The 25,226-nt window shown below is 39.0% G+C and overlaps 1 protein-coding gene across 1 annotated transcript; it reads left to right on the top strand.

The window, feature by feature from the left end:
* Window positions 1–1,543: 1,543 nt before the first annotated feature.
* LOC116787830 (cytosolic phospholipase A2 epsilon-like) lies at window positions 1,544–23,266 on the top strand. Its single transcript, XM_032689788.1, has 21 exons — window positions 1,544–1,570; window positions 1,861–1,944; window positions 3,845–3,917; window positions 4,740–4,876; window positions 5,691–5,822; window positions 8,731–8,771; window positions 9,218–9,260; window positions 10,011–10,074; window positions 11,746–11,912; window positions 12,059–12,151; window positions 12,515–12,552; window positions 13,729–13,864; window positions 15,253–15,392; window positions 16,414–16,636; window positions 17,290–17,404; window positions 18,447–18,584; window positions 19,067–19,174; window positions 19,633–19,824; window positions 20,354–20,520; window positions 21,370–21,550; window positions 22,691–23,266. The coding sequence occupies exons 1-21, from the start codon at window positions 1,544–1,546 to the stop codon at window positions 22,927–22,929; spliced, it is 2,538 nt and encodes an 845-aa protein (XP_032545679.1). The 3' UTR covers window positions 22,930–23,266.
* Window positions 23,267–25,226: the final 1,960 nt, after the last annotated feature.

Here is a 25,226-nt window from a genome sequence, read left to right as displayed (position 1 = left end):
AGCTGTTTAGCCGGATTTCTTTTTTCTCATTATGTGCAGAATAAGCATGTGTAGTGTAGTGATATAGTGGTTTCAGCAGTTAATATTGCTTAATTTAATTTATGGAATCCATAAAGGGCCCAAATGTGGATATTGTGGAAAGAGTGCAAGTTGAGCAGGGAACATGCCATATTGTCTAACTGGATGGCTAACTTTTGTTCTCAAGAGCTGAGGAGAATCCACTGTCATCAAATACGAAAAGACTTCAGAGCCTGAGTTAGGTGATGTGATGGTTATTGTTCTCAGTGTCTTGTAACCCTGTGAGCTGAATTGCTTGTTTCAAATTAGAGAGTGCTACTTCAAAAACATTATTGATATAATCAAAGGGAAATAGGTCTGTATTGTAATAAGACTGTTCCATAACTGTTCCACTTTCATTAGAAATGGTTGAAAAATCAGGTTTTTATTTTTTTTTATAATAAGTCTTGCTGCTTCTAAAAAGGGTTTTCAGTTTGACTTAGCGACTTGAGAATTCTAAAAAATAAGAAATGAGTTCTAAAAAATACTTATTTCAACTGCAATTTCTCACTACTGAATAACCACTGCTTTTAGTGATTTTAATAATTTTTAATGCAATAACTGGCTTCCTATTTTCATATTTTAGTAATAGTACTAGGTACTTTTGTTTTTATGTAGTGAGTGCTCTTACAGCAAAAGAGTGGGAAATTATGCTATAATTAAAAAGAAATCAGACTTGACAATTTTAACAAGGATGTTTAAATATTTTGGAAAAAAATTGTATGCTGTTATTTGTGTTAAAGCTTACATGAGTTTCTAACATAATGTAACTGAAGGCAGCACTGTTACTGAAAACATTTCAATAACAAAAGATCCTTCTGGCTCTGCTGAGCCCTTAACATCCCATATGTAACAGAAATGAGAGAAGAAAGCAACAAGCTGTTTTCTTTAGCTTTTTGCCACTGACTGAGAGCCAACCTCCATGTTGTGGTTGAAATTTGTGGTGAACTTGGTTCACACTGCACTCTTGCAGTTGTGCATCTGACTGGAAAAGTTGGTGGGAGCTGGAATGCTGTTGTTTGAATGTCCAGATTGCTCTATGGTGTTAAAGCACAGGTATAGATTTTAGGACTATAGAAAGTAACAGTAGATATCAATAATTGCAATGTTCTGTTAGGTCCTTTCTAGTTTGTGAGGGTTGCAACTACCCCAGGATATCCCTCTGTGTGTGGTTATTCAGACCTTATAGTAGTGGATAACTACTTTATTTTGGGATTAGGCTATGATAGAATGTTTGACCAATCTCCTTCTTTTCCCCAAATTAACGTGTTGTCAAAAAAAAAAAAAAAAGGCAAGTCTTTTTGTGGCACAGAACAAGTGCATCATTTCTGCTTTTGAAATCAGTGGGAGGTGGAGCTGTGATTCAATCTATACAACTCTTCTTCCTGGCCACAGTTGGTTGGAAAATACTGTGGTCCAGGAGCATCTATGCGTTGGGAGGCATACAGACTGGAGCATTAGTGTTGCCTTCTATAAAGCAGAGAAAATGGGATCATCAGCTTATTCCCCTCTGGTAAGTGAAAATCAGCAGTGGGGCAGGAGGATCTGTTCGGGTGTCTTGGTTGATATTCATGAAAAGCAAATGCTTGGGGAATTTTTATCCTTAAATGTAAAACGCATCTACAATGGGCAAATTTATTAGTAAAAGCAGCAGATAGATGGTCTTGGTTAGATGGAGATGTATCCCATCATGAAGAGTAGAAATGGTAGGGCCTCCTGATGCTGCCATGGTATATCTGAGTAGAAAGTGAAAATGACTGCTGGGTTTTATTACCTGCCCCTCTCTTGGCTCTTTGTCCCCAGGATCGATTCATCCGAGCAAACCCACACAGGAAGGTTGGAATCAGGAGGAGGAATCATGAAAGGCCATATAGCACTGAAGATGAGGTACTGTATAGTTACATGGACAAAGTTGCAGGGTATAAAGGATGGCTGTGCTACCTGCAATCTTCCATGAGCCGTTCCTGTCTCTCCCTAAGTTTAACTGTTGTTGTTGTGAGAGGTGATATTTTTTTAACAGTTAAGGGAATATTTGTTTCTTCTGTGAGTATGCTCTCTAGAGTGCAGAACATTTTCCATGACTTACGGATTGGGAAGGCAATGAACTTGTGGTTTAAATGCTGGGCAAGGAACTGGGAGAGCTGGATTTTAGTCTTGGCATCATTACATGGCATCTTGGCATCTTGTGGCATCGTTACATGATGGTAATCATATCTCGTAACACCCAAGGCTTAGTCTTTAAATTGTTTTTCCTTTACTTTATGAAGGCATATCAGTAGATAAAATGGATTATTCTAGTGTCTACCACTTGTCTAAACACTAATTTTTATGAAGATGAACTGGTAAAAGGTGTTGGAAGGTGCTGAATATGGTACATACCGGATAAGTTAGAAATTGTTCTGTTTTCTGAGTAATGTCTGGATAAAAAGATATTAAATAAACAAAAAGTAAAAATTTTATTATGTATTTTTTCCCTCTTGAGTTTCCTGAATCTGCTCCCCAGGTGCGTTCAGTGCAAAAGTATGAGGCTAACTCTTTAATAGATCTGGGAGAAGAGTGAATTCACTAACTGCTAGCACTATAGAATAATAATTAGGTTTATGTCTGCATATTTGCTTAGTACTTAAGCCATCTCATGAATGAGTTTTCTCCAAACTGCTGGACATGGGTGGTACTATAGCTGAGAATGAAACATTAATCCTCTGTATTTGGGATGTAAAGTTGACCTTTCAGCAATTTGGATCGTATATTCCTTTCATTCTCTGTCCCCAGAAACACTGCTGCCAAAAATTCTGCTGAAGCTTTAGTGATTCCTGCTTTCTTGAGTTCTAGTTTTCAAACAAACCCTGGTTTAGGTACATATATCAGTTCTCCATGCTGTGTTAATGTGGTTTCATTTTGAATAATGAAGACCCTAGCTATGAATGACAGGTTATCTTTACTCGGTGTCACACAGTGCCAAAAAAGAGAAAACAATACAGCTTCTTCAATCTTATGTAATTTCAAATTTGCACTGAAATGCGAGAGCTGCCTTATAGGGAGCTGTCCTATGTGTGAACTGGAAGAAACCTCTGATTTCAGCCTGCTTTGTGCTGGTATAACTGAAGAGTTTTGGAATCCTGTACTGGACTGTTCACTTCTAGAACTATTCTTGCCCTCTTTTAGTCCTTTATTTCATTTTAAGGGTCAGATATTTTGGTATAGTGAAGAACGTTATGGTGTTACATAGCCCACAGCCAGATTGGCCAGGAGCAGTGATGTCTTGAGCAGGGCATTCTAATATGGAGGGTGTCTTGTCCTGTTCTGCAGAAATGTTACGTGGCAGATGGACAGTCCCTGCTGGAGGAATGAGGGCATCCCATGGTCCCCAGGCTGGCACACTGGACAGTGCTTTGCTGTAATCTATTGCACTCAGCCTGAAATTTAAGCAGCAAACCCTGTAGTTTAAAAGTAGCTGGGCTTTAAATGGGCAATTATTGAATGACTTTTTAGGTGAAAACTATCTTGTGATATTTCTTCCTACTCCTTGCATGAAAACTTAACCTCCAAAACCTAAATCTTTAGACAACTGAATCTTAAACATAACTGGAATCTGACATGATATAATGTCAAATAAAAAGGAAGTATTTCTTCTCAGAAAATGTCTCAAATAGTTAAAATAAAAGCATATTCACTACATTAATGAGAGATTGGCCTTTGTGATGCTATGGAATAGGTTATGTTATTTATATCTGAGTTATTTGCTAATATTGCTAATAATTAAGGCTTTTTTTTCATTGTTCTGCAGCTGGAAGTACCTCAGTTGTGCTGTCTTACTGTAACAATTATAAGCATGAGAAATGTCCGCAAAGCAGATCTGTGTAAGTATCACTGATGGTCTGCTTATAGGTTAGCAAGAAAATGACTGCCATCTGATTTTAATGCTCTTGTGCACCTGTTGCTTGGATTACAATAATATCTCATTTTTTTTTGGCTGAAGAAGTTGTATCTGTTTTAATTTTCATTTAAACTCGAAATAATCTAGAAAACAGTTAACAGAAGCTAAATAGAATAGAAGTTCAGTGTTGGGAAAGTAGTTATCCTTCCCTTAACTGGCTTCTCTGTGATATTTCCCTTTCTCCTAACTCTTCAATGCCCCTTTATCCACAGGTTACCCATTTCCCTTCTGAAAGGGGCATCTTTGTGAAAGACACAGGAATAATCAGTAGTTGTGTTGGATGCTGCTGTGTTTGTCTCTTCATTGCTATATCGTTGTGGATGACTTGTGCATTACAATTAGAACCAGGTCCAAAAAATCCCCAAAAAGAAATTCTTCATTTTATTTTAAAAAGAGACATTTCAGGAAGTGAAGTTGTACGTAATTTTTTTTTTGGAGCCTTGCAAATAGTTGAAAATAGGAGTAAAAAAAATCACAAGAGACGGAAGACTTAGTTCAGTACTTTTGAAATGAAATATTTTGGCTTTTGTTATCGAATAGAATTAGTGCTTTTAACTGGCTTTTGTTTGGAACTGACATAAATGTAAATAGGAAAGTTAAATAGCTCTAACCCCAGAATATTTTCCTTTGTATCTAATGAAATACTTAGGACTTCTCAGAGGTTAATATTTTCTATCCCTGATTGGGCAAAAGAAATAATAACAAAGTACTGCTGTACTAATCAAGCAACTTTTTGTTGACACAGGGAGCCAAACTGATTGCTATGTCAAGCTGTGGCTGCCAACAGCTTCATGTCAGGAAGCCCGGACAAGAACTGTATGCAACTGCAGGAATCCTGTCTGGAATGAAACTTTCCACTTCGTGATACAAAGTGAAATAAAGGTGGGATCTGTGGCTGTGATAAGGAGCAGGTGCTTTCTAAAGGGGGCATCTTCACCTGCTGCATGCAGGCTCTTTATGGGAGTCTTGAGGCTCACACAGCTTGACCTCAGTTACACTGAAGAATAGGATGGTAACAGGAAAAATGAGTGTAAGCTCAGAAGGTTATGGAACATTTGAAATAAAGCTGAATGCTTCTTTCTGTCCCAGAGCAGTTGTAAAAAATTGCTAAAATGTTTGTAGAGTTAGCAGAAACAGATGAGCAGTCAGAGTGCAAGTGATACAAGACCTAGACAGAGGGTCAGCATCTTATGGTATAGTAGTGCTACATTTTCTCACGCTGTTATGGGTATTCTGAGCCTTGAGGGACTGCAAGGAAAATCCCTACAATTGAAATCCAGTTAAAAGAATTTGTTCATGTGCTTTAACTTCTATTTGCAAAGGGCTAAGTTTTTTCCCTTTTTTATTACTTTTTGCTGAAATGTCAAAATTTTCTCAAGGTGGTAATTGTGAATCCACAAAGGATCTGATAAACAGCATGTTCTGTCCAGTGCATGTTGCCATCATGCCTGTCACTTAATGCTGCCTGTCCTTTGACCTCTTGTTCATTGCCAGATCTGATGACTTACCTCTTCTAAGGTAGTCCCTGACTTTGCAGTCTGAGCCGCAGGGGCTGTGAGCTGAGCTCCACACTGTCTCAGGAGTCTGCCCACGTTGAACAACATGAGGTCTGCAGGTTGGCTCTTACTAGAGCTTCCTTTTGGGCTCAGCAGTCCCAGAATATATATTTTACCTCCTTCTCTGCCTCTCTCCTCAGAACATCCTGGAGATGACAGTCTGTGATGAGGATATTTTTACGCCGGATGATCAGCTTATGACTGTTCGCTTTGATGTAGCTAAAATCCAACCTGGAGAAAAAATTCACTTGAATTTTGAGTTGAATACAGAGGTGAGTGGACAGATAAAATAATACTCTTGCTCAGAATTTTGTCCCATTAAAGTTGTTCTCACAGAAAGACTTTGTTAAAAGGATTTAAATACAAAGTTAAATGCTTGGGTTTTAGGAGAGGGGTCAGAAACCACACTCTATTGTGATTGTAAGTAGATACAAAATGGTTTTTATATTCTGAATTTTCCTTTTTTTTAGATTTCAAAACCATGTTCTGTTAAAAACAGAGAGAGCAAAAAATGAAGAAGCTGATGATTAGGGATCTCATTGCTGTTGTAGGAGACTGACAGGGGTGGGAACAAACCTGACCCCTTTCCAGGCAGCTAGGGGGTATTTTCTCTCAGCTTCATTAGGAATTTTGTCCTGCTCTTTCAGATAATGTGCTTGGTAATGAAGCATTTCATTCTAATGATAGTATCTTAGTTTTTTTTTCTCCTTCTGATAAACGACCTTAAGAAAAAAAGTCTCAGCAACTCTGTTTATGCTCTTTTGTTGTAGGGTTAAAAATTTCTATTAGAGTGGCCGAGCCAGCAAAGAATGGACAGGCCTTGATGGATGAGAATCTCATCTGTATTTTATTTTTTCTTCTAGGTCAGTGTCTGACCTAAGAGTTTTGCTTGCTGCTTGTATCTCAAAGAATATTGTGTTTGGTTGTATTAAACTGGAGATAAAGAGTATCTTATTAAGTGTTATGTGGGTGAAGTTGCTAAGAGGACAGGTGGAGAAATCAAACTCATCTTTTAAGAGAGCAGAATACATAGTCAGATTACTTTCTGCAAAACGTAGCATCTTCTCTATTTGGAGGGTGTGTAGTAGTGGAACTTCAGGGTTTTTTCATGCCTCTGACAAGGGCTTCAGTTTACAGTTCCTAGGAACTGGTGTGCTCCATTTATTTCTAAACCACTGTGTCAGGCTCTTTGGAAAATCCTCTTCCCTGTTTTTTGTATTACTATTGCTTTGAACAGTGCTTATTAACTACTCTTCTAGAAGACCAGTCCTTACTAAGGATTGCTTAATAAACCTGTTCCAGCTGGCTACAGCCTTCCTTAGAAAAAGCCTCATATGACTGATATTTTTTGAGGTGTGATTCAAGCCGTGAGTTTGCTCTGAGGCATGTGCTGGGTTGTCTTAACCCACTGGTTTAGCAAGGTGGAAGAAGGGGAGGTCAGACAAAGTGAGTTGTGTCTCAGGAATGTCTTGGTCAAGCTGTCCTTCTTTGAATCATGATGAATTGATGCCTATGAGGCATCACAGGTTATGGTCTGTGCATGGAGTTTTGGAAGACAGGATTATTTTTTTTTAAAGTGACTTAGTAATGGAACAGGCTGGGCAACCTTAATAATAGGTTGTACTGGCACCTCTGCCCATAATGATTTCTTTCATCTATCAACGTATAGAAAGAAGACCTGAGGAGGTCAGATGGGTAATGTCAGAACAGCAGGATTGCTTTGCTGTGCCTCTTGCTCACTGTGACCTAACAAGTCTTTGCATTTTTATGCTCTGGGTTTTTCACCCACAAAAACGTGACTGGGACTTAATAGAAATATAATTTGTATGAGTGTGTGTAAAACATCATAATAAGAGTGGGAACATAAGGAAAGCACTATTAGGCAAGTATTCTGAGCCAGGGTCTTCTGAACCTTGTTTCTGCTGTTCTTTGGACAAGGTTGAAACAGACTGTCATTGAGTTTGGATAGTACAGACTGATCACAATCTGATACTTTATACAGTCTCTCTTGCATCTGTGCAAGGTGACTGCTTTCTAAAATCTGTGTCCCAGCCTTCTACTACAGATTGTTGCAAACAATCTAATTCTCATGAAACAGAGACTTGGGGAGAAATTAGCAAGCAGAACCACCTGCTGCTGGGTTACATACCACAGATCCAGCCCTCAGAGGAGCCATCAGAGATGTCTCCTTCACTGATGTGAACTAGTAAATACAAATTTACTCTTCACCTTTACTGTAGTGATGATTTTACCATGGCAGCTGCATTATCACACTTGCCTTCGTTTTCACAGTAATTTCACAAAGTTAAAGTATGTGTGCAGCCAGACAGAAGCAATATTTTGCAGTAAATATTAGTTGTGCTGAATATGAATGAAAAAATGTTGCCATCACTTGTCATAAAGAGATTTATCTTCCAGTAATTAGTGTTTTCCTGCCTGTGGGTGATACAGAAGATCTCTCTGATACATGTTTTTTGTGTGATATTTCCTGGATTGGCAGTATCCCATACAGCAAGCAGCAAATGGCTGGAGTGAAGTAATACAGTTATTCAATCCTTCTTGTGTTGTTGATGTGTTACTCTCTCTGTTGCTATTCTTGTTCTTATATTCTTCCCTCTCTTTACTCTTGATTTGTCTCTCATGAGCTCTTTCCCTGATTCACCTTCACAGCTCCAGTCATCTCTCTTCTTCCCTTCACCCTGGTGGTTTTTAGTTTCCAGCTTGGTCCCTTCTCCCGCCTTTTTTTTAATATTTAATCACTATACTCTGCAAATTATTTTGTTTTAACCCAGACACACTGCTCGTTTATTCACCATACTAGGTCCATTCATTCTTAAGTATGTTCTACATTATTCACCTGTTATACCTCCCTTTCTTGGCATTGATTGACTCATGTCTTATCCTACTAATAAATGCATAATGGGACCTTCACTCCCTATTCCGTGATACTTAATTCTCTTCCTTTTGTGGGGAGAGCTGGTTGGTAAACAGTAGAGCAGTGGGGAGACTTGAAATGAAAGGGTGGCCACAGAAGACTCCATCCATTTACATTATGACGTAGAGAGGGTAGGAATAAAAAAACTTTGCAAGAGAGGGTTATAAAAAATTCATCAGAGCCCTATCAAAGGAAAATATTTTTTCATTCATTTTCTTTAAATTAAAAATAAATCTTTTTTTCAGAACCAGGAAGAACTAGAAGTGGAATTTCTACTGGAAAACATGTGAGTAAAGCCTAAATGTTACAGAATTTGTCATCAGAAAACTACATTTTTAGAGTATGGTAATGCAGCACTGGGAAAATGGCCCCATGTACTGGTGCTCAGACATTGTATCTCAGCATCTTCCCCATGGTTGCTTTTCTCTCCTGAATTTGGTGAAATCCCTTCTTGAGTGATAGCCTCATTTATTATTTATAGCTGAGAGAGAGTGTTTATTTTGTAATTCAGCCTAAGGAGAGATGGTACTGATCAGGAGAGGTAAGAAAGAATGAGTGTCCTTGGGAGGTATGGAACTGTGACCTGACAGTGACCACAAGAAAGAGGAGAAAGGTAGAAGTGCTGATGGTACTTGCCAGCTAGAAAGATTGAGCTCAGAGAACTATTTGCTTTTAAAAGCTTATTTTTTATATACCCACTTTTAAATAAACCTTTTTGGTTTTGCTTTTCAGCCCAGGTGTATCTGAGAAGATCATTACTAATGGCGTACTAGTGGTAATTATTTTTTTTATTCTAATGTTCTTATGATAGGGCAGAACTGAAGGATGTGGTTGGAATAGCTATGCCTTTAGGTATAGCCTTTATTCTGTTTCAGATGAGACACAGGTGTGGTTGTGAAGTTTTGAATTTGTTTGGGGCTGTAGTGCGTTCTGTGTTGGGAGAGACTTGGACCAGCACTCTGCCACAATACCAGTGAGGTGCTCAGTGTCAAAGTGGCAGTAAACAAGGAAAGTTGGGAAGGGAGTGAACCAATGTGACTGCAAGGTTGACTACTGAATGTCTACCCTGGAGCCAAAGGTTCTATTCATGCCATGTCCAAGTGTGTGATGCTCCTTTGCTGCTACTTCCTCTTATGCAGCAGCATCTTGGGAAGTTTCACCTTCATCCGAAAGGTATTAAAGTATAGGTCCATCAGTCCAGTTGTTCTGCAGAGCTGTAGGTATCCTTCAGCTCACTCTTCTGTAGATAAAATTTAAAGCATGGCCTAGCTAGGGAGAAAAATTTCTTATGTTAACTGTTGGGAATTGAATGGTATTTAAATGTAATGGGATAGATCCCTTATTATACTGCTCCCTTGACAACAGTATTGCTTGCAATATTTATACAAGATAATCCGCTTCTACAATTTCTTTATGTCCACAGACTATCGTGGCTGAGTGCAGTGTTTCTCTAGGATCCCTAGGTCCTCAGTGAGAATCCTGAACTGTTTCTGTGACCAGTGATTTTATTGCTTATCTTTTCCAGTCTCGCGAAGTTTCCTGTTTGGAAGTACATGTGAATGAAACAAAAATGAAGAACTCTTACATGGGTGCGGTTACTGATTTAAATTGTTTGTCACTGCTTTTTATGCTATGGGAAACGCAGCTGAATCTAGATAAATACTTGATCTGTTTTAGTCTCTTTTGCATCAGAGCTGCTTAGGGATTGAGGTGTTTCCTGAATTACCTAGTTGTTAATAGTGAGAATCCTCTGAAGATGGCATAACTGTGTAGCTTGAGGGAAACTGTGAAGGTTCTCCCAAGGCTAGGAGACTTGGAAACATCACTGCAGTGTGATGGAACTGAAATATTGTGGTGAGAACAGAAAGCAAAATAAGGGAGACACAATTCTCAGGAGGGCAAAGACTACAGTGGAAACTCAGGCAGTGTGAATGCTGCTAGTGGTGTCCACCGTTTTAACACATGCTCTCTGTCACTTGGCAGGGTGTCAAAAATGAATGGTTTAGATTGCTTAAAGAATCACAGGCAAAGGTATCAGCTAAAGCAGGTTTAATATAAATTTGCAAAAGTGCAAGAAAATTTGATTGCAAGGTTCACTCTATTACTTACTACATATATGAAACACACAAAGGAAAATCAGATTAGAATCAGTCTAAAATTATTTATGTGGAGACTGGGGATGCAAAAGGCTAAAGATAGAAAAGGGTAAGGGTGCCAAGGAGTGAGGGAGACCCTTCCACTGAGTCGTGAGGTTCAGAGTGGACCTCCTTGCCAAACTTAGTCTCAGACTTGATCACGGCTTATCCGTAAAGGATTTAGTGGCACTTAATCGTTGTCTAATTTAACATTTACAAAATTATTCAATAGCATTTGCTGTAAGCACTAAAGTAAGTAATTTAATTATGAGTGTAAGACGGTAACATTCATACTACACCTGCTGTGGGGTATTTAAATCAATTCACACATGCATGCACACAAATAAGTATGGACAAAGGTACCTGTTAAAAATTCTCCTGGAGGTCAGTGAAATACTTATGGTCAGATGCCTTTGCGTCTCTCAGTGGGTGAAAGATTGAGCTTAGAGGATGGATCGGCCTAGACCCTATTGCCAGCTTTTGGGATCAGTCCTCTGAGTATCACTAACTTGAGAGCTGGAGAAGGCATCCTGCTTAGATGGGGGTGCTGGTGCAGCCTGCTGCAGTCTGGGTGAGTTCAAAAGACCTCACTTACGACTGCTGTTTTAAGGTCTTAAGATGATTGGCTTTAGCCATCATTCAATTTCCATTCTGGCCACCATCTGTGTCAGTACTTAGCAGAGTTTTCCCTGAAAAGTCCAGATAACAATAATATTCTTCCACCTGGGCTGTGATTCAGACAAAGTTAAGGTTCCAAGGCTGTTTATTAGACAACAGCAGTTTGTTAGGTGACAGAAGTCTGTGGGAACAGACAGTGTTTCTGATTAGCTCAAGGGGAGCTTAACTGCCCAAGAGCCATTAATCCAGGCTGAGAATTCCTGAGATAGAAGTGAGGCTCCAGGAGGAGGGACTAAGGGCAGGGGATGCATAGGGGAGAAGCTGCCTATGCACTGTGTGGTGCAATGCTGCACCAGCCTTCTGCTTTATCAGCCTGGCCCTTGTGCACGCTGGTTAGGGGTGAGGAAAAACATTGCAGTCCAAGACTGAAACTTTACTTGGGGCATTTTTATTTCTTATTTTTCAGGGCTAGTTAACATCTCTCTGTGGTTTGCTTCTTGTTCTTAGGCAGAGATTTCACGTTCACAATGAAAGGATCCTATGAAGAAACCCAGGATGTTTCCATAGGTCCTCACTCCAGACGGGGAAGCAGTGAAACCACTAGGTTCCACTATATCAAGCACAGTCAACCCAGACTGCTCATGACACTGCCAAAGGAGCATGTTTTCTGTTGTGTATGTTTTGCTTGTGGATGGTGATAACACTTAAAGTAACTTTTGGGAGAAGCATCATGAGTTAACCCTTCTCTGGTATTTTTGTACCTATGGTTTATAAATAATTTTCTCCTTATAACATTTCCCCCCCCCCCTATTTATTTCAGCATGGCTCAGCTAGAAGGGAAATGGGTGTAAGTAGTCCCCTGGCTGTGCCTCTCCATTCCCTGGACTTGGGAAAGGAAGTGACAGTCATGAGAGTGAGTATCCTTTGACAGCATTTGGAATTCTTTCAGCAAGTGTAAACTATATGTGTAATATCTGGTTGGGTGTTAATTTTTTATTAAAAATATATTAACTGAATTATATGTATGTTCAGCTCTGCATACACTTGGAAATACAACTGTTATTTGAAGAAAAAATAGGATAGTCAGAATTACTGATTGCTTTAAAAGTATTTTAAAAGCAGGATCCTAGTGATAATTGTGTGCTGAAGACCTAAGAAGACATCAAAGATATATCATTAAACTATATATTTGAATAATTACTAATACTGTAAAACTTGCTTTTGAAAAATTTCAGTTCTATTAAATATTTATGGTGTTTTCATTCTTGATTTTCAGGGGGAATCTTATGAAGTGTCTGTGAACGAGGAAAATGGGTAAATCTTTTATTTCTTTTGAATGATTACTTAGGTCATCTCCTATCCTTTCATAATATCATTTTTAGATGAAAGGAAGCTACAGGTGGGTTCAATCCCTTAAGAGTTGGACTCAATGATCCAATATTCTAACTTGGGTCCCTTCCAAGTTAGAATATTCTGTGAGATTCCTGGTCTTCAAGTAGCTAATTTCAAAACTAAGAATAAAGATAGTAATTGGTTAAAGATGGGGGAAGGGTTAATAAGATGATGCAAGCTTTTGAATTGGTTGGTAAGTGCTTAGAATAGAACAGGTGGAAAAACACAGCATTTTTCCTAATGTTGATGCTTTGTCATTTTGATACTTAAGAATCCCTGTGTCTTGTAACCTTTACCTATAATAGATACACCTTTATGTGTAACACATTTCTGACACGTTTCAGTGAAACACATAGACACTAATTAATTTATTGACTGACTTGCAGACATTTTCTGAAGGGCAACATTACCCCCTACTGATGAGTTAGCTACATTGCAAGCCTTAGTTGCAGGTGGATGATAAGCAAGAGATTTCTACTGAATTCAGAGAAGAGGCAAAATAATCTTTTGGTTGAAAAAACCCCCTGAAACAGTAGCCCTGTGAAAATATAAGTTATGGAATTAATGAAGATGCACATGATATTTATAATAATGTACACACTTAATTAAGTGTGATATTAAGGCACACACTTAAAAGACATCTTCTGACTGAAGTAGTTGCAGCACAAGTTTTTTGTAGAGATAAGCCTAATTTGATATTAGGGTCCTTTTGCCTAAAGTGTTTTAAGTTTAAATAACTGCTTACGCTCTCTGTGTGCTTCAGGAAACATATACATAGCAAGAGAATGTGAAGAGGTGTCCAGATATCAGAGCTCAATGTGAAACAACTTGAACTCAGTTAATTTCTTTGGTCTTAATAAGCAGATAATTTTATTTATTTAATTTACTTATGATTGTGTGAAATAGTTCAGGACATAATTTTGGCCTAAAATCTCCATAGGAAGGCGGAAATAGAGTGTCTGTGATATCCAAATACCTTCCTTCATTTGCGCAGGAGAACCTTCATGTACAGGGAAGGATTCTTTCTTTAAACTGGTTTATTGTTATTGCTTTAGAAAAGGCCTGCAGGTAATATCTTGTACTGCTCTTATGCTTTAGTTGCAAAAATTTAGATGTGCGCTTGGGGTTTGATCTATGTGCAGAAGAGCGGGATTTCATCTGTAAAAGGAAGAAAGTGGTTGCTGCCGCTCTGAAAAATGTTCTTCATCTAGATGAAGACCTGCAGGAAGATGAGGTATGTGGGACAACATCTTGGGAACTTGAAGCATTATGATCCACTTTGAAAGAAGTGGATATGATGTACTTGCATGAGTACCCATATAGCTCTTCCACGTATTGTAGACTACATTATATAGACCAGATTGTCATTTGCACATAAGACAATATCCAAGAATTTTTGACACAGAGGATGAAACAGGAGGCTGGTTATAGCTCCTTTATTCTCTGCCAATCTCCATCCTCACTCAGGGGCACCCAAAGACCATATTTCTTGACACAAAGGTGTGTATAACCAAGGTTGGGGAAATGTGATTGCTTAGACTGAGGCCATTTCTCCTGTTTGGCACTTTTCTGTGCTGCTATATAAGGCTTATAGAGGAAGGCTGCAACTCTTCTGCACATTGGTATGGTAGCATCTGTCTTGTGTGTTTTTCAGTGTTACCTCTTGCTTCCTCCTCTCCTGGGGATCCCTGAACTCAGAGGTAGCTGCTGTGTTACTGGAGTACAGTGATCTGCTATGGGGCTGTGGTGCTTGAGCAAGAGTCCAAGAGAGTGTGCCTGTGTGGTATTTCTTCCACTGCTCTGTTTGGGTCCCAGCACATCCAAGCCTTGTTTCTATATGCAGGACAGCATTTGTCAACCAAGTCAAAGTGCTCATGAACTTAAATAACAAGTAGAATAGAACTTGTTATTATTAAATCAGAATAAAGAGCTAATGAGTCATATTAATTAAAAAAAAAACAACAAAACAAACCAGAACCCCCAGGCAGATGGTAAAATACAGTGAACACAAGACTAAAGGTAGTGGCATTGTATGATCCTAAAACTGAATATTTGTTGTCTCAGTTTTTGATGAGTGCTACCTATGGGGAAAAGAGAGGGTGTCTAACAGAATTGCTGCATCCTTGAGGAAAGTACAATACACATGGCATTAGTATTCGGGAAGGTGGAGGTAATTTGGGTTAGAAAGATGGTGTTAGATCTATAAAGCTTTGCACCATCTGCCTGGAAAATAGCAATGTTGCAGAGGAAGAAAAAATTATGCAGGCTGCTTTTGCTCTGTTCCTCTGACCTCAGTTTTTAAAACCTCACATTTTAAAATGTGTTTTGAGGCAAAAAGGTGAGGAAAGATTAAAAACATTGAGAAAATCTGAAAATAGATTATGCCATACAAGAACCATACTTAGAGCTTCTGACTCACCAAAGCATCACTGATCAGGAAAATGCTTTCAGCATACACTAAGTCCCACCAAAGTTTACATAACTCAAATACACACCTAGGCAGTGCCATGAAGGGGGTGAATTGAATTAAAACCTACCTGAATCAGGTGTTGCTGTTAGTTTTTCTGCATGGCCATTACTTCTCTATTTCATCTGGTGATGATCAACTCTTTGTGTGTTGAGCAGGTGCCAGTGGTGGCAGTCGTGACCACAGCAGGGGGAGTGCGATCCATGACAGCTATGTTTGGCAGTCTTCTGGCTCTCCAGGAGTTAGGTGTTTTGGATTGTATCTCATACATCAGTGGTTTATCTGCCACAACATGGTAAGGAAAGTTGGGCTGGTGCTTGCCATTTGTGTTAGCACAGTGATAACCTGGTGGAACATTTGCCTTGCTGATGAATTTACCCAGCATGATGCTTGGCTTCCTTTTGGTACTCATTTCATGGGACTACTTAGTAGCCCTTATTTCTTCTAGTTACAAGAAACAAATTGAATGAGAACTACAGTATTTCTATAATTACACTGAAGTGTTTACAGAAACTAAAAGAAAAAAGCACAAGCCGGGATGATTTACCTGTAACTGTATCATCTAGTTGCACATTACACTTCAGAAATCCTCTTGTAGTATTTGTCAACTCCTACACATCTCTGAAGAGTAGACTTTAAAAGAAAAGCCCTGAGAAAGATGGAATGTGGTGAATCACCAGAACGCTCAGTGCTGACTGCCTTGCACAACTAGGAGGGGCTGAGGGATTTAGAAACATTTTGCCTCTGGAGGGCTGTTCTAAAAAGATACATGAGACAGAACTAGAACAAGTGGTGTGGAGATGAGAGGGGATGACTGGAATCTGCCTGAGCTCTGGGAACTGACAGTTCAAGTCTGGCCCTATGTATGCCAAAAGTCTGAGATGACCCACCTGCTGCATGCCCAAGGAGGGGGCTCTCACACTTGGCCAGGGCAATATTCACCACCGAACTCCAGCTTAATGTTTCACACAGCGTCTGACGCAGCTGAGGGAGCTGACCTCAGACAGAAGCTGTGGCTTGAACCTGGATAATGAAAGGCTAAATCTAGTAAAAGCTTGTGTTAAGTTATTAGTATTGCTTTATTACCCTTACGATTCTGTTAAGAAACAAGCTAGGATGATTTTGAATGTTTCTATGCAGCAAAAAGAAATCACTGTATGGTCTAAATTCTGCCTGAGCTTTGAAGTGCTCTTCTAAGGTAAAAGTTGGAGAGCAAGAGCCCTGTCTAGCCTGAAAAAAACCCAACTCTGTGTGTAATAAGCCCAATGAATTGTCATGTACCCTGTCATGACCCACAATATCTTTCTTTTATCCAGGACCATGTCAAAGTTATATGAAGATGCAAATTGGTCACAGAAGGATCTCAGAGGGCCAATTAGTGATATCAGGAAACATGTGATCAAGAGCAAGCTGCACTGTTTCTCGCTGGATGATATGAAATACTATGAAAATGAGCTTTGTGAGAGAAAGCAAGAGGGGCATAAGGTGTCCTTTACAGATTTATGGGGACTCTTCATTAATCGTATGCTACATAATCAGGTATTTTATATTATATATATATCTCATGTATTCCAGAGTATTTCTAACTTTCCATATCTAAGGTTCTGGATTCAGTTACAGGAGAGGTTATCAAGACTTCTGAGGGGCTCATTCTTTCGCTTTTTAGAAGAATAATAGCACAGTAACACTAAAATGTAAGCATCTAGGGTAGATGTCTGAGCATATAAAAAATTCAAAATGTTAAGAAAACTTTATTTTCAAGTCAAGTGATCATTCTAGTAACACATAGAGCAAAGATGGCTCTGACAGAATGAAGTTCAGGCACAGCAATACAAACCTATATGAGCAAACGAAACTGTATTGAAGGAAATGGGTCCTGGTTGACTTTTCTCTGCAGCACCTCCAAGACAGGTAAATATTTTTTTTTCCTTAAAGCAAGTCATATCCTAGTGACTGTACAGACAAGTTTCTCACATTGCCCTGTCCCAGCACATGACAAAATTCCCATGAGCATCAGGGATAGTGCTTTGGCGAAGGCTCATGGCAGATAACACCTGAACACATTTGTGTGGCCAAACAACTGAAGTTGCTGAGGTTTAGTGGATATTTCATTGACAGACCATGCTTGGATACTGTATTAGATCCATGCATCATGTTTATCTTTTACAATGACTTCTGTTCTTTTTAAACAGAAAAGTACTCAAAAACTCTCAGATCAGCAACTAGCAGTAAATCGGGGGCAGAATCCACTACCTGTATACCTGTCCCTCAATGTCAAGGATAACTTTAGCACTTTGGATTTTAAAGGTAAAGATTATCATACAGCCTTCATACCTCTGAAGAGTTTCCTTTTAAGTCTGGTTAGATGCCAAAAGCTTTTACTCTAAGTCCAAACCAAAACACCTTTTAAATAATTTCTTTTCCCCCTGTCTTCATACCTGGTTTCTTACTTGCATGAAAAACATGCATCCTAATACTGTGGAAGGAAGATACCTGTGTTATAGACACTGCTCTGTGAGAGATGGACATGCCTTTTGCTGGCAGCCTTGAGAGCCACCACTGCTGCTCTTTTTCTCTCTTGTCCCCACCTACTCCTCACAACCCCTTTTAGCTGCTGGGTCTTCTGCCCAGGCAGTAGTAGTCCAAGAGAGCTGTGAAGAGGGAGGAAGAGGGTAAAGAAGGGAGAAGAAGGGAAGATGTGGAGAGGGGTGAGAGCAGGAGGCAGCTCCCCGCAGCCAGAGAGGATCTGAGGAGGGACAGCACTCGGTGCCCCAGTCAGTGATCCTGATCGGTATTCCCACAGTGTTTTCTGGCCCAAGTGGAGCAGGAAGCCCTGCAACTGAACCTGATCATCTGCTTTTAGGCACATCTCCAGTCCTAGTCTGTTCAGCCAAGGTTTTTTTGAGGGGAGAGGGTTTGGTCAAAGTTTTTTAGCCTCACAGGCTGTGATTTTGGTAGTGTTAAGAACGAATGGTAGCTGGTGTCATTGACTGACATTGACTGTCATTGACTGTCATTGACTGACTCAGAGGAGCTAAAAATGTCATATCTTGTGCAGGGCCTTAGAAATTAGCCCAAATTTTTGCCTCCTAGTGCAGAAATGGATCTGAACCCCAACCTGAATGGATTTTCACAGTGTTAGTGGAGGAGGTGAATTTGGCTTTTGCATGCATGTATCTAACATGAGCATGTAAAAGGTCATGTTTGTTTCAAAACATGGTGGTTTGAAATGTCTGTCACCACCATGGTGAAGCTATAAGCCTTGACCTTCCAGATTTTGATTCTTTAAGCTGCTTTTTACATGTGTTCAGGTGTCTGTAATAAATCTGTTTTGATACATTATTTGCAGAGTGGGTGGAGTTCACACCTTACGAGGTGGGTCTCCTGAAATATGGAGCCTTCGTTCGTTCAGAAGATTTTGGTAGTGAGTTCTTCATGGGTCATCGGATGAAGAAGATCCCAGAGTCCCACATCTGCTTCTTGGAAGGTAATTTGCTATCTCCAAAAAACATCACCTTTATAGTTGGCTACACAGAGGTGATCTGCAAGTAGCAGCACTTGTACACCAGATAATGTATCTAATGTAATTTCAATCTCAAATGAATAAGCCAGAAGTGACAAAAGAAGAAACAAATTCTTGGGGCAAATGTGATTAATTTGCTAAACATCTTAGGTTAGACCAAAATAGAACATATGTATACACTCACATGTGCACACACACACACACGAAAACTAATCATCTGAAATATTTAAAATCACAACCTGACTATTATACACAGCCAAGTTTCTAAAATGGCCTGGTTGTAAGCCAGATATTATGGGAAATGGCATGGCATTTGATATTGATGTGAGAATTCATAGTACTTAATAATTAAACCAGAAACTGAATCCAAATAGATTGCCATAGCTGTGCTCTAAAAATTCAAGCGAGTATTAAGTATGACACTTTTTTTTTTTTTAATTTTCAAGGCACATGGAGTAATATATTTTCCCAGAATTTTATGGATGCTGTCTATCTCTCGGGTCATTCAGAGGATTTCTGGCACAGATGGACCCGAGACACTGAGCATGACATTGGTTAGTTGTTTAGATTATTTTTCTCCTGTATCTGCATTATCTTCACACTTCTCTGAAATGTGAAACCTTACATTTGGTAAAGAGTTTGTCTGGGTTAGGAGACAACAAGCCCTTGGGAATGAAGGAAAAGCAGGAGAGAAACAGTTGTGCTGGAAAACAGGAAAAAACATTGTGCTGCTCACTGTGCAACATCCCTGGGGAGTGTTGTTAGTCACAAGAGTGTTACCAGAAGCCTTTTAGGGAGGGAGAGGCCAGACAGGGAACAACAAGGTGATGGTGTGACACTGAATGCACCTCTGCCCAGAACACTGTGCATGATGGCGCATGCACTCAATCACAGATGGGGCTGGTGGCCACAGCGGTTTGGCTGCCCAGCACCCCTTTCTTTGTTGTTATTAGTATCAGAGAAACATTCTAAGCAAATGCAGACATATACCTTCTTCTTCTTTTTCCTCCAGAGGAGAACCCTGCTCTGCCCAAGAAGCCGCATGAACAGGCAACTTGTTTATCCATTCCCAAAGGTTACCCTTCTAATACTCTTCGAGAAATGATGACTGGACGGCCAGTGGTTTCAACTTACCATAATTTTCTCAAGGGCTTGCAGCTACATAAAAAGTATTTAGAGAATGAGAGCTTTTGCATGTGGAAAGGTAATAGTAAATTGGTTTCGTTGCATCTTTGAAGATGTTTTGAGTGCTGATACTTGCTGAGGACAAATACTTGAAAAGCTTTATCATAAAGGCAAATTTTGATTAGTATTATTTGATTAATATATTTGTGGAACTAGTTTTGCTGAACCCGAGATGATTTACTGCTGGTCTTGTTTCTATCTTGGAGAAACCACAGTAGGCTTGCTTGAATTCTTCCTAAGAAAAGCCATGAAAGAATGACTTGCAGCTTCCATGGAAGTAGTGGGATAGCCACAAATTTACACCAGTTGAAAAAACAGCATAATGTATCATTTTGAATGAAGCCAAGTCTCAAAACTGCTCCCTCTTACTGATCTCAGAGTTGAGCTATAGATGCTAAAATTATGTCAAAGACAAATATTTAACTGTGGGCTTTGTGTCAAAGACTAATACATGTGGACTGTCTTTTCTTTCTTCCTTTGCTATGCTAATTTGGAAAAGAAATGGACTTGGTCCTGCAGTAATTAATAATACAAGTTTTGACTTTCAGATACAGTGTTGGATTCTTCTCCCAACCAGCTAAATGAAATGGGTGACTACCTCAAACTGATAGATACAGCCTTCTTCATCAACACCAGCTGCCCACCCATTCTGAGGCCAGAGAGAAAAGTGGATGTCATTCTGCATTTAAATTACAGTGGAGGATCACAGACTCTGGTGATGTTTTGAAGCAGTGATTTTTTATCTGTATGACTCCAGCAGCTGAATAACCATGACAGCTCCCTCTCTTTCTTTCCCCCCCCCCCTGAAAATTGTCTGGTTTTAATTGACTTAAGTGATCGTATTAGTGATACTATTCAACACTGTGACCATAATGTTTCTATCAGGACTGTTTTCAGTATCTTGCTGGGACATACACATGAACATAGATACAATAGAAGTTCACAGATGTCCTATTCTATGTGTCTCTGCAGACTGTCATTCTGATACCAAGTTCCTTCATAGTTAGTTAAATAACTTTTACAATGTAATTAGTTAATATATAATTTTGAAATTTTTGAATGAAAACTTGAAATTTTTCTTTTATATGTGATTCTTGGTGTTGGCATAAGTTTCACCCAGGCATTTATTTTGCTGTTTGAAGAAACTTGAGGGGTGTATCTGATTGAAATGAATGTAATTTATTTGTAAGAGGATTTGAAGACATAGATTGTTAGATGCACTGAATGCAAAAATTTAAGAACCTGTCATCAGAGATGCCATGTGTAACCAAAATTTCCCTACCCAAATCCTCTAAATCACAAAAATGTTGTGAATATCACATAAATTTCAGAAAACAATAACCTCGCTTTGAAAATTTTAAGTGTTAGCAAATCAACCAAATTTCTATTACCAAGGATCTATTAAAATCAAGATGATATGCTTGTTCCAGTGCTTAGTTAGTATTATTTATAAGCATATAAATCAATCCCAGATTGCCTAGTGCAGCAAAATAACAGTTATGGGACTTGGTAATCTTACTTTAAACCTCTCTTTGTGTTGCAACTCTCCTGTCTGTTGAGCCAGCCGCTGGACCTATTCTCAGAGTACTGTTTGGAGCATGGTATCCCATTCCCCAGCACGGAGCTGAGCCAGGAAGACCGGGAACATCTGAAGGAGTGCTATGTGTTTGAGGATAGCTTAGAGGCACCAATCTTGGCCTTTTTTCCACTGGTGTGTGATACTTTCCAAAAATACAAGGCACCAAGTAAGTTAACAGCATTAATAATTTTTTGAGGTTGTCACATCCAGTTTATTCAGTGAATTTGTTCCTCTTCCAAAATGGGACACTTGCAAGCTTCTGAGTTGGCTGAATTAGTATTTTCCCAGTCCTGTTGTGATGCATTTAGTGTTGGCCAACTAATCGGGGATTGGACTGAAGAGATTCAAAATTAAAAGCATGAATAGCTATACCTTGAGGGAAACCCCCTTATCTGGCAGCTGAAACAGTTTGTGTTCCTTTGATATTAAAGGAGAAGAGGCAGATACTAAGTTATATCCACTGGTAGCTAACACTGTCACCAGACAGTCTTGTAAAGAGATATGATATTTACTTGGTTAACAAAGGTAGAATTTCTTCTATTATTTTTTTTTACATGAAAAAGAATTGAGAACAGAAAGCGCTGAAAACATATGATAAAGCAAAGGCTTTGCCAGGGTAGCAAGCTGTTTTGATACTTGTAATTTTTTAAAAATCGCTGTATTGTTTTATTTAGTTCAGCAATAGAAGAAATTTGTTTGTTTCACTAGAAAAAACCCCTACTTGGCAAATTCAGTTTCAGTTTATGAATACTTTTGCATGGCTCAACTCCAATTTTTTTCTTGCTAATTTTGTATGATCCAGGAAACTTTCCTCAAAAAATGAACAAAAATCCATTTATCAGCTTATTGGAAAAGACCTCATGCAGTTCATCATCTTATGTATTCTGCTGCATGTGCTTAAAATCTCAGCCACCTGAGAGGGAGAATTCCCAATCCAGGAGCTTTCTGGCATAATTTTCTACCAGTTGGTAGATAAGAGCTATCATCTCAGTACTCAATTGGAAAGTTAAACATACAAAATTCCAAATCTTAAAAAATGAAATATTCTGTTGCAAACCTTTAATTTAGAGAGGAAAGCATTTTATATGGAAAAATTGTTCAGTCGGTCACTTCTGGATCAGCTGTAACTGTAGTCAAACAGCAAGCTTGTATATTTTGTTAGTGCAGCAGACATAGTACCTATGCAGTAATTAAACCTTGAACCATTTTCAGGAGATAATTCAGTTTCATGTGTCTGTAACTGTGTATTTTGGATTGCTTGGTAGCAGTTTTCCACATCAATAACATTGCTGTGTTCCTATTTCAGATGTGGAGCGCAGTCCCACAGAGATGGAGCAGGGAAGAGTAGACGTGTCCAACTGTACTGCTCCGTATGGCACTGGTCTGCTTACGTATAGCGAAGAGAATTTCAATAAGCTGCTTAACCTGTGCTGCTACAATATCCTGAATAATAAACACTTAATTCTTCAGGCTTTGCAAACTGCAGTGGAACGAAAGAAGCGATTTAAAAACTATTCATCACCTCATTCACATAAATTCTCTTAAAGTATATTTTGTTGAATCTCACCAGGAGATATGCAAATGTTTTGGTACTGGACTAATGAATATTAATCTGCAAGCTTGCAGATGTTCACGATGGCAACAAAATTTGATATGAACTCCTTTGACTTCTGCAACAGTGTGGTGGTCAGTGTGTAGCTGCTGCTACAATTTTATTCCCACTGCCATCCAAAGTACAGACAGGGGAAAGTTCATGAGATTTTCATACTTGTCTTAGAAAAATGGTTGCTTAAGAAAATGTATTTAACTGATCATTCTTAGATCTTTACTGTTGTCTGTAACAATATACATACATTGTAATAGCTACTGTTCAAATACTAAGTACCCATGCATAATCTTATTAAGAAGAAGAGTTTTATAGCTACAATCATTGGTGTATGGTTTTTTTATTAAATTCCATGGACTCAGCTCAGCTAGTGAGTTGATCTGGGGAAAAGCTATTCTTGCTTCTGATACCAAGAAATCAAATATCGAGGGAACAAAGAGCTTTTTTTAAAAACCTCTGAGGAAGGATGAAAGAAAAGCTGCCGCTTCAACCGTGGAAGATGAAAAATGGAAGGAAACTACTTTTAAGAGTGCAGATGACTCGAATGATAATATGACGTTTACTACTCCAAATACTGGTATTTGAAAATGCTGAGGTATTTATTTAGTAACATGGAGTACAGAACTTGGCTTGCATATATTTCCATCAGCCCTTTCTGTTCCCCTTTGTGGTCATCTCATTCAATACACTGGCATGAGTATATAAAAAAATCAAATCCATCTGTATATTGCAGTATGTCTACATTACCATAGGACCATGACATCTTCTTTCCTTCTCCTGTGTCGTGGTCAGATGATAATGGGCTCAGTCATCTGGTCTTACAGGTCTCTGCTTCTTAAGCAAGAGGTAACATTGTTACCCCTAAGACAGCTCTTTTCTGTGCATTAGTTCAATTAACAGGAGATATCACTAGCAGGTGTCTGTCAAGCTTTGCTGCAATACAAATTAAACGAACAAAGTCTCCTTTCATAAGAGGAAACTGTTGGCAGTAACCTTTGCGTCTCATTTTCATGAATCTAAAGTGGGCAAGTCCAACAACTTTTCTTTTTTTTTCAGTTACTGATAAATCTGTCTTTTCCAACTCTGCTCTCTTAAGAAGAAAGCCAGTTTTTCACCTTCTTTTCTTGCTCTTGGGTAGGATAATCTGATGTTATGTGTCACCAGCAAGACTGCAATAGTTTTCTGTAAGCAAAGAAGAAAAGGAAGATGTCACTCTGACAGCTCAGTTATGTCTGTAAGGTTATTTTTAAACAATAATGAAATGAGGTTTTAAAAATGTGATTAATTCCTTTTGCAAAGAATCTTTTAAGTGTTTTAAAGATTTTCAAGATTTATTATCAGAGCTCCAGGAAGATGTAACAGAGGCAGTACAGTTTGTGCCTCGTATATTGCACTGACTGGTTTTTGGTGGTTACAACACTTGGCGCTGAGCCTTCAGCTTTGCTCACCCAAGGTGTGGTGATGATGTGTGTTTTTGGCAGCAGATCCAGAAAATTAGGATGGCTTAAAATGAGCTGAGGAAAGGGAGTCTGTTTTAAGAAATCTGGGCCTGTTGAGCAAACCAGTGAAAAATCTTAGGCTATCCAAACGGTCTAGCTTAGCATCTCAGTATTTTGACTTAAGGGAAGTCAGAAAAATGCTGATGTTTGTGTTAGGACCTGGCTCCAAGAATTTAACACTGCATGAGACTAACGCTTTCCCTGAGAGACCCAAGCTCGGTGGTCTTACCTTGGTGGCTTCTGAGTTTCCTCCAAAATGGACTCATTTGCTTTCTTGTGTGGGGAAGGAAAGGCTTCTTTTTACATTCTATTAAAACCTGCTCATATTGTTCACATTGCAGCAATACTTCATCATCTTGCCTGTGATGTGATGGTGAAAGGCAGCATAAAATGATAGGGGAAGAGGCATTTGTTTTAATGACTTACCAGCTATTCATCAAAAATAACAGAGGAGAGACATTCAGTATTACTGATGGTGTTTTTTAAGGAAGGAGCTGAGGCTTGGTGACATATCAGCTGGATTTTTCAAAGTGATTCAGCATTGATGTAATTGCTCTATTTAAGATCCAGGTAGGTCAGCAACAATTTCTTTTTTTTGAAAACACCTGTTTGTGACCTGTCACACAAGCTCTGCTAAATGTAGTGGCATGATACTCAAAACAATTAACTGTAAATTTTTGTAGACTCTAGGGCTCACACATCTCTCAGGCTGACTGTGGATGAAGTTACCCCCTTAA

Source organism: Chiroxiphia lanceolata, chromosome 6 (genome assembly GCF_009829145.1).
Source record: "Chiroxiphia lanceolata isolate bChiLan1 chromosome 6, bChiLan1.pri, whole genome shotgun sequence".
In the NCBI taxonomy this organism is placed as follows: domain Eukaryota; kingdom Metazoa; phylum Chordata; class Aves; order Passeriformes; family Pipridae; genus Chiroxiphia; species Chiroxiphia lanceolata.
The sequence above is the reverse complement of the archived record's forward strand: the minus strand, read 5'-3'. Positions and strand labels throughout refer to the sequence as shown.

What these genes read in the sequence shown, in the direction of transcription:
- LOC116787830 (XM_032689788.1), top strand. Translation starts at nt 1,544, where the DNA reads ATGGGATCATCAGCTTATTCCCCTCTG. An exon ending in AAGACCTGCAGGAAGATGAG is followed by an intron (nt 13,865 to 15,252) that starts GTATGTGGGACA and finishes TTGTGTGTTGAG; the next exon opens with CAGGTGCCAGTGGTGGCAGT. An exon ending in ATCGTATGCTACATAATCAG is followed by an intron (nt 16,637 to 17,289) that starts GTATTTTATATT and finishes CTTTTTAAACAG; the next exon opens with AAAAGTACTCAAAAACTCTC.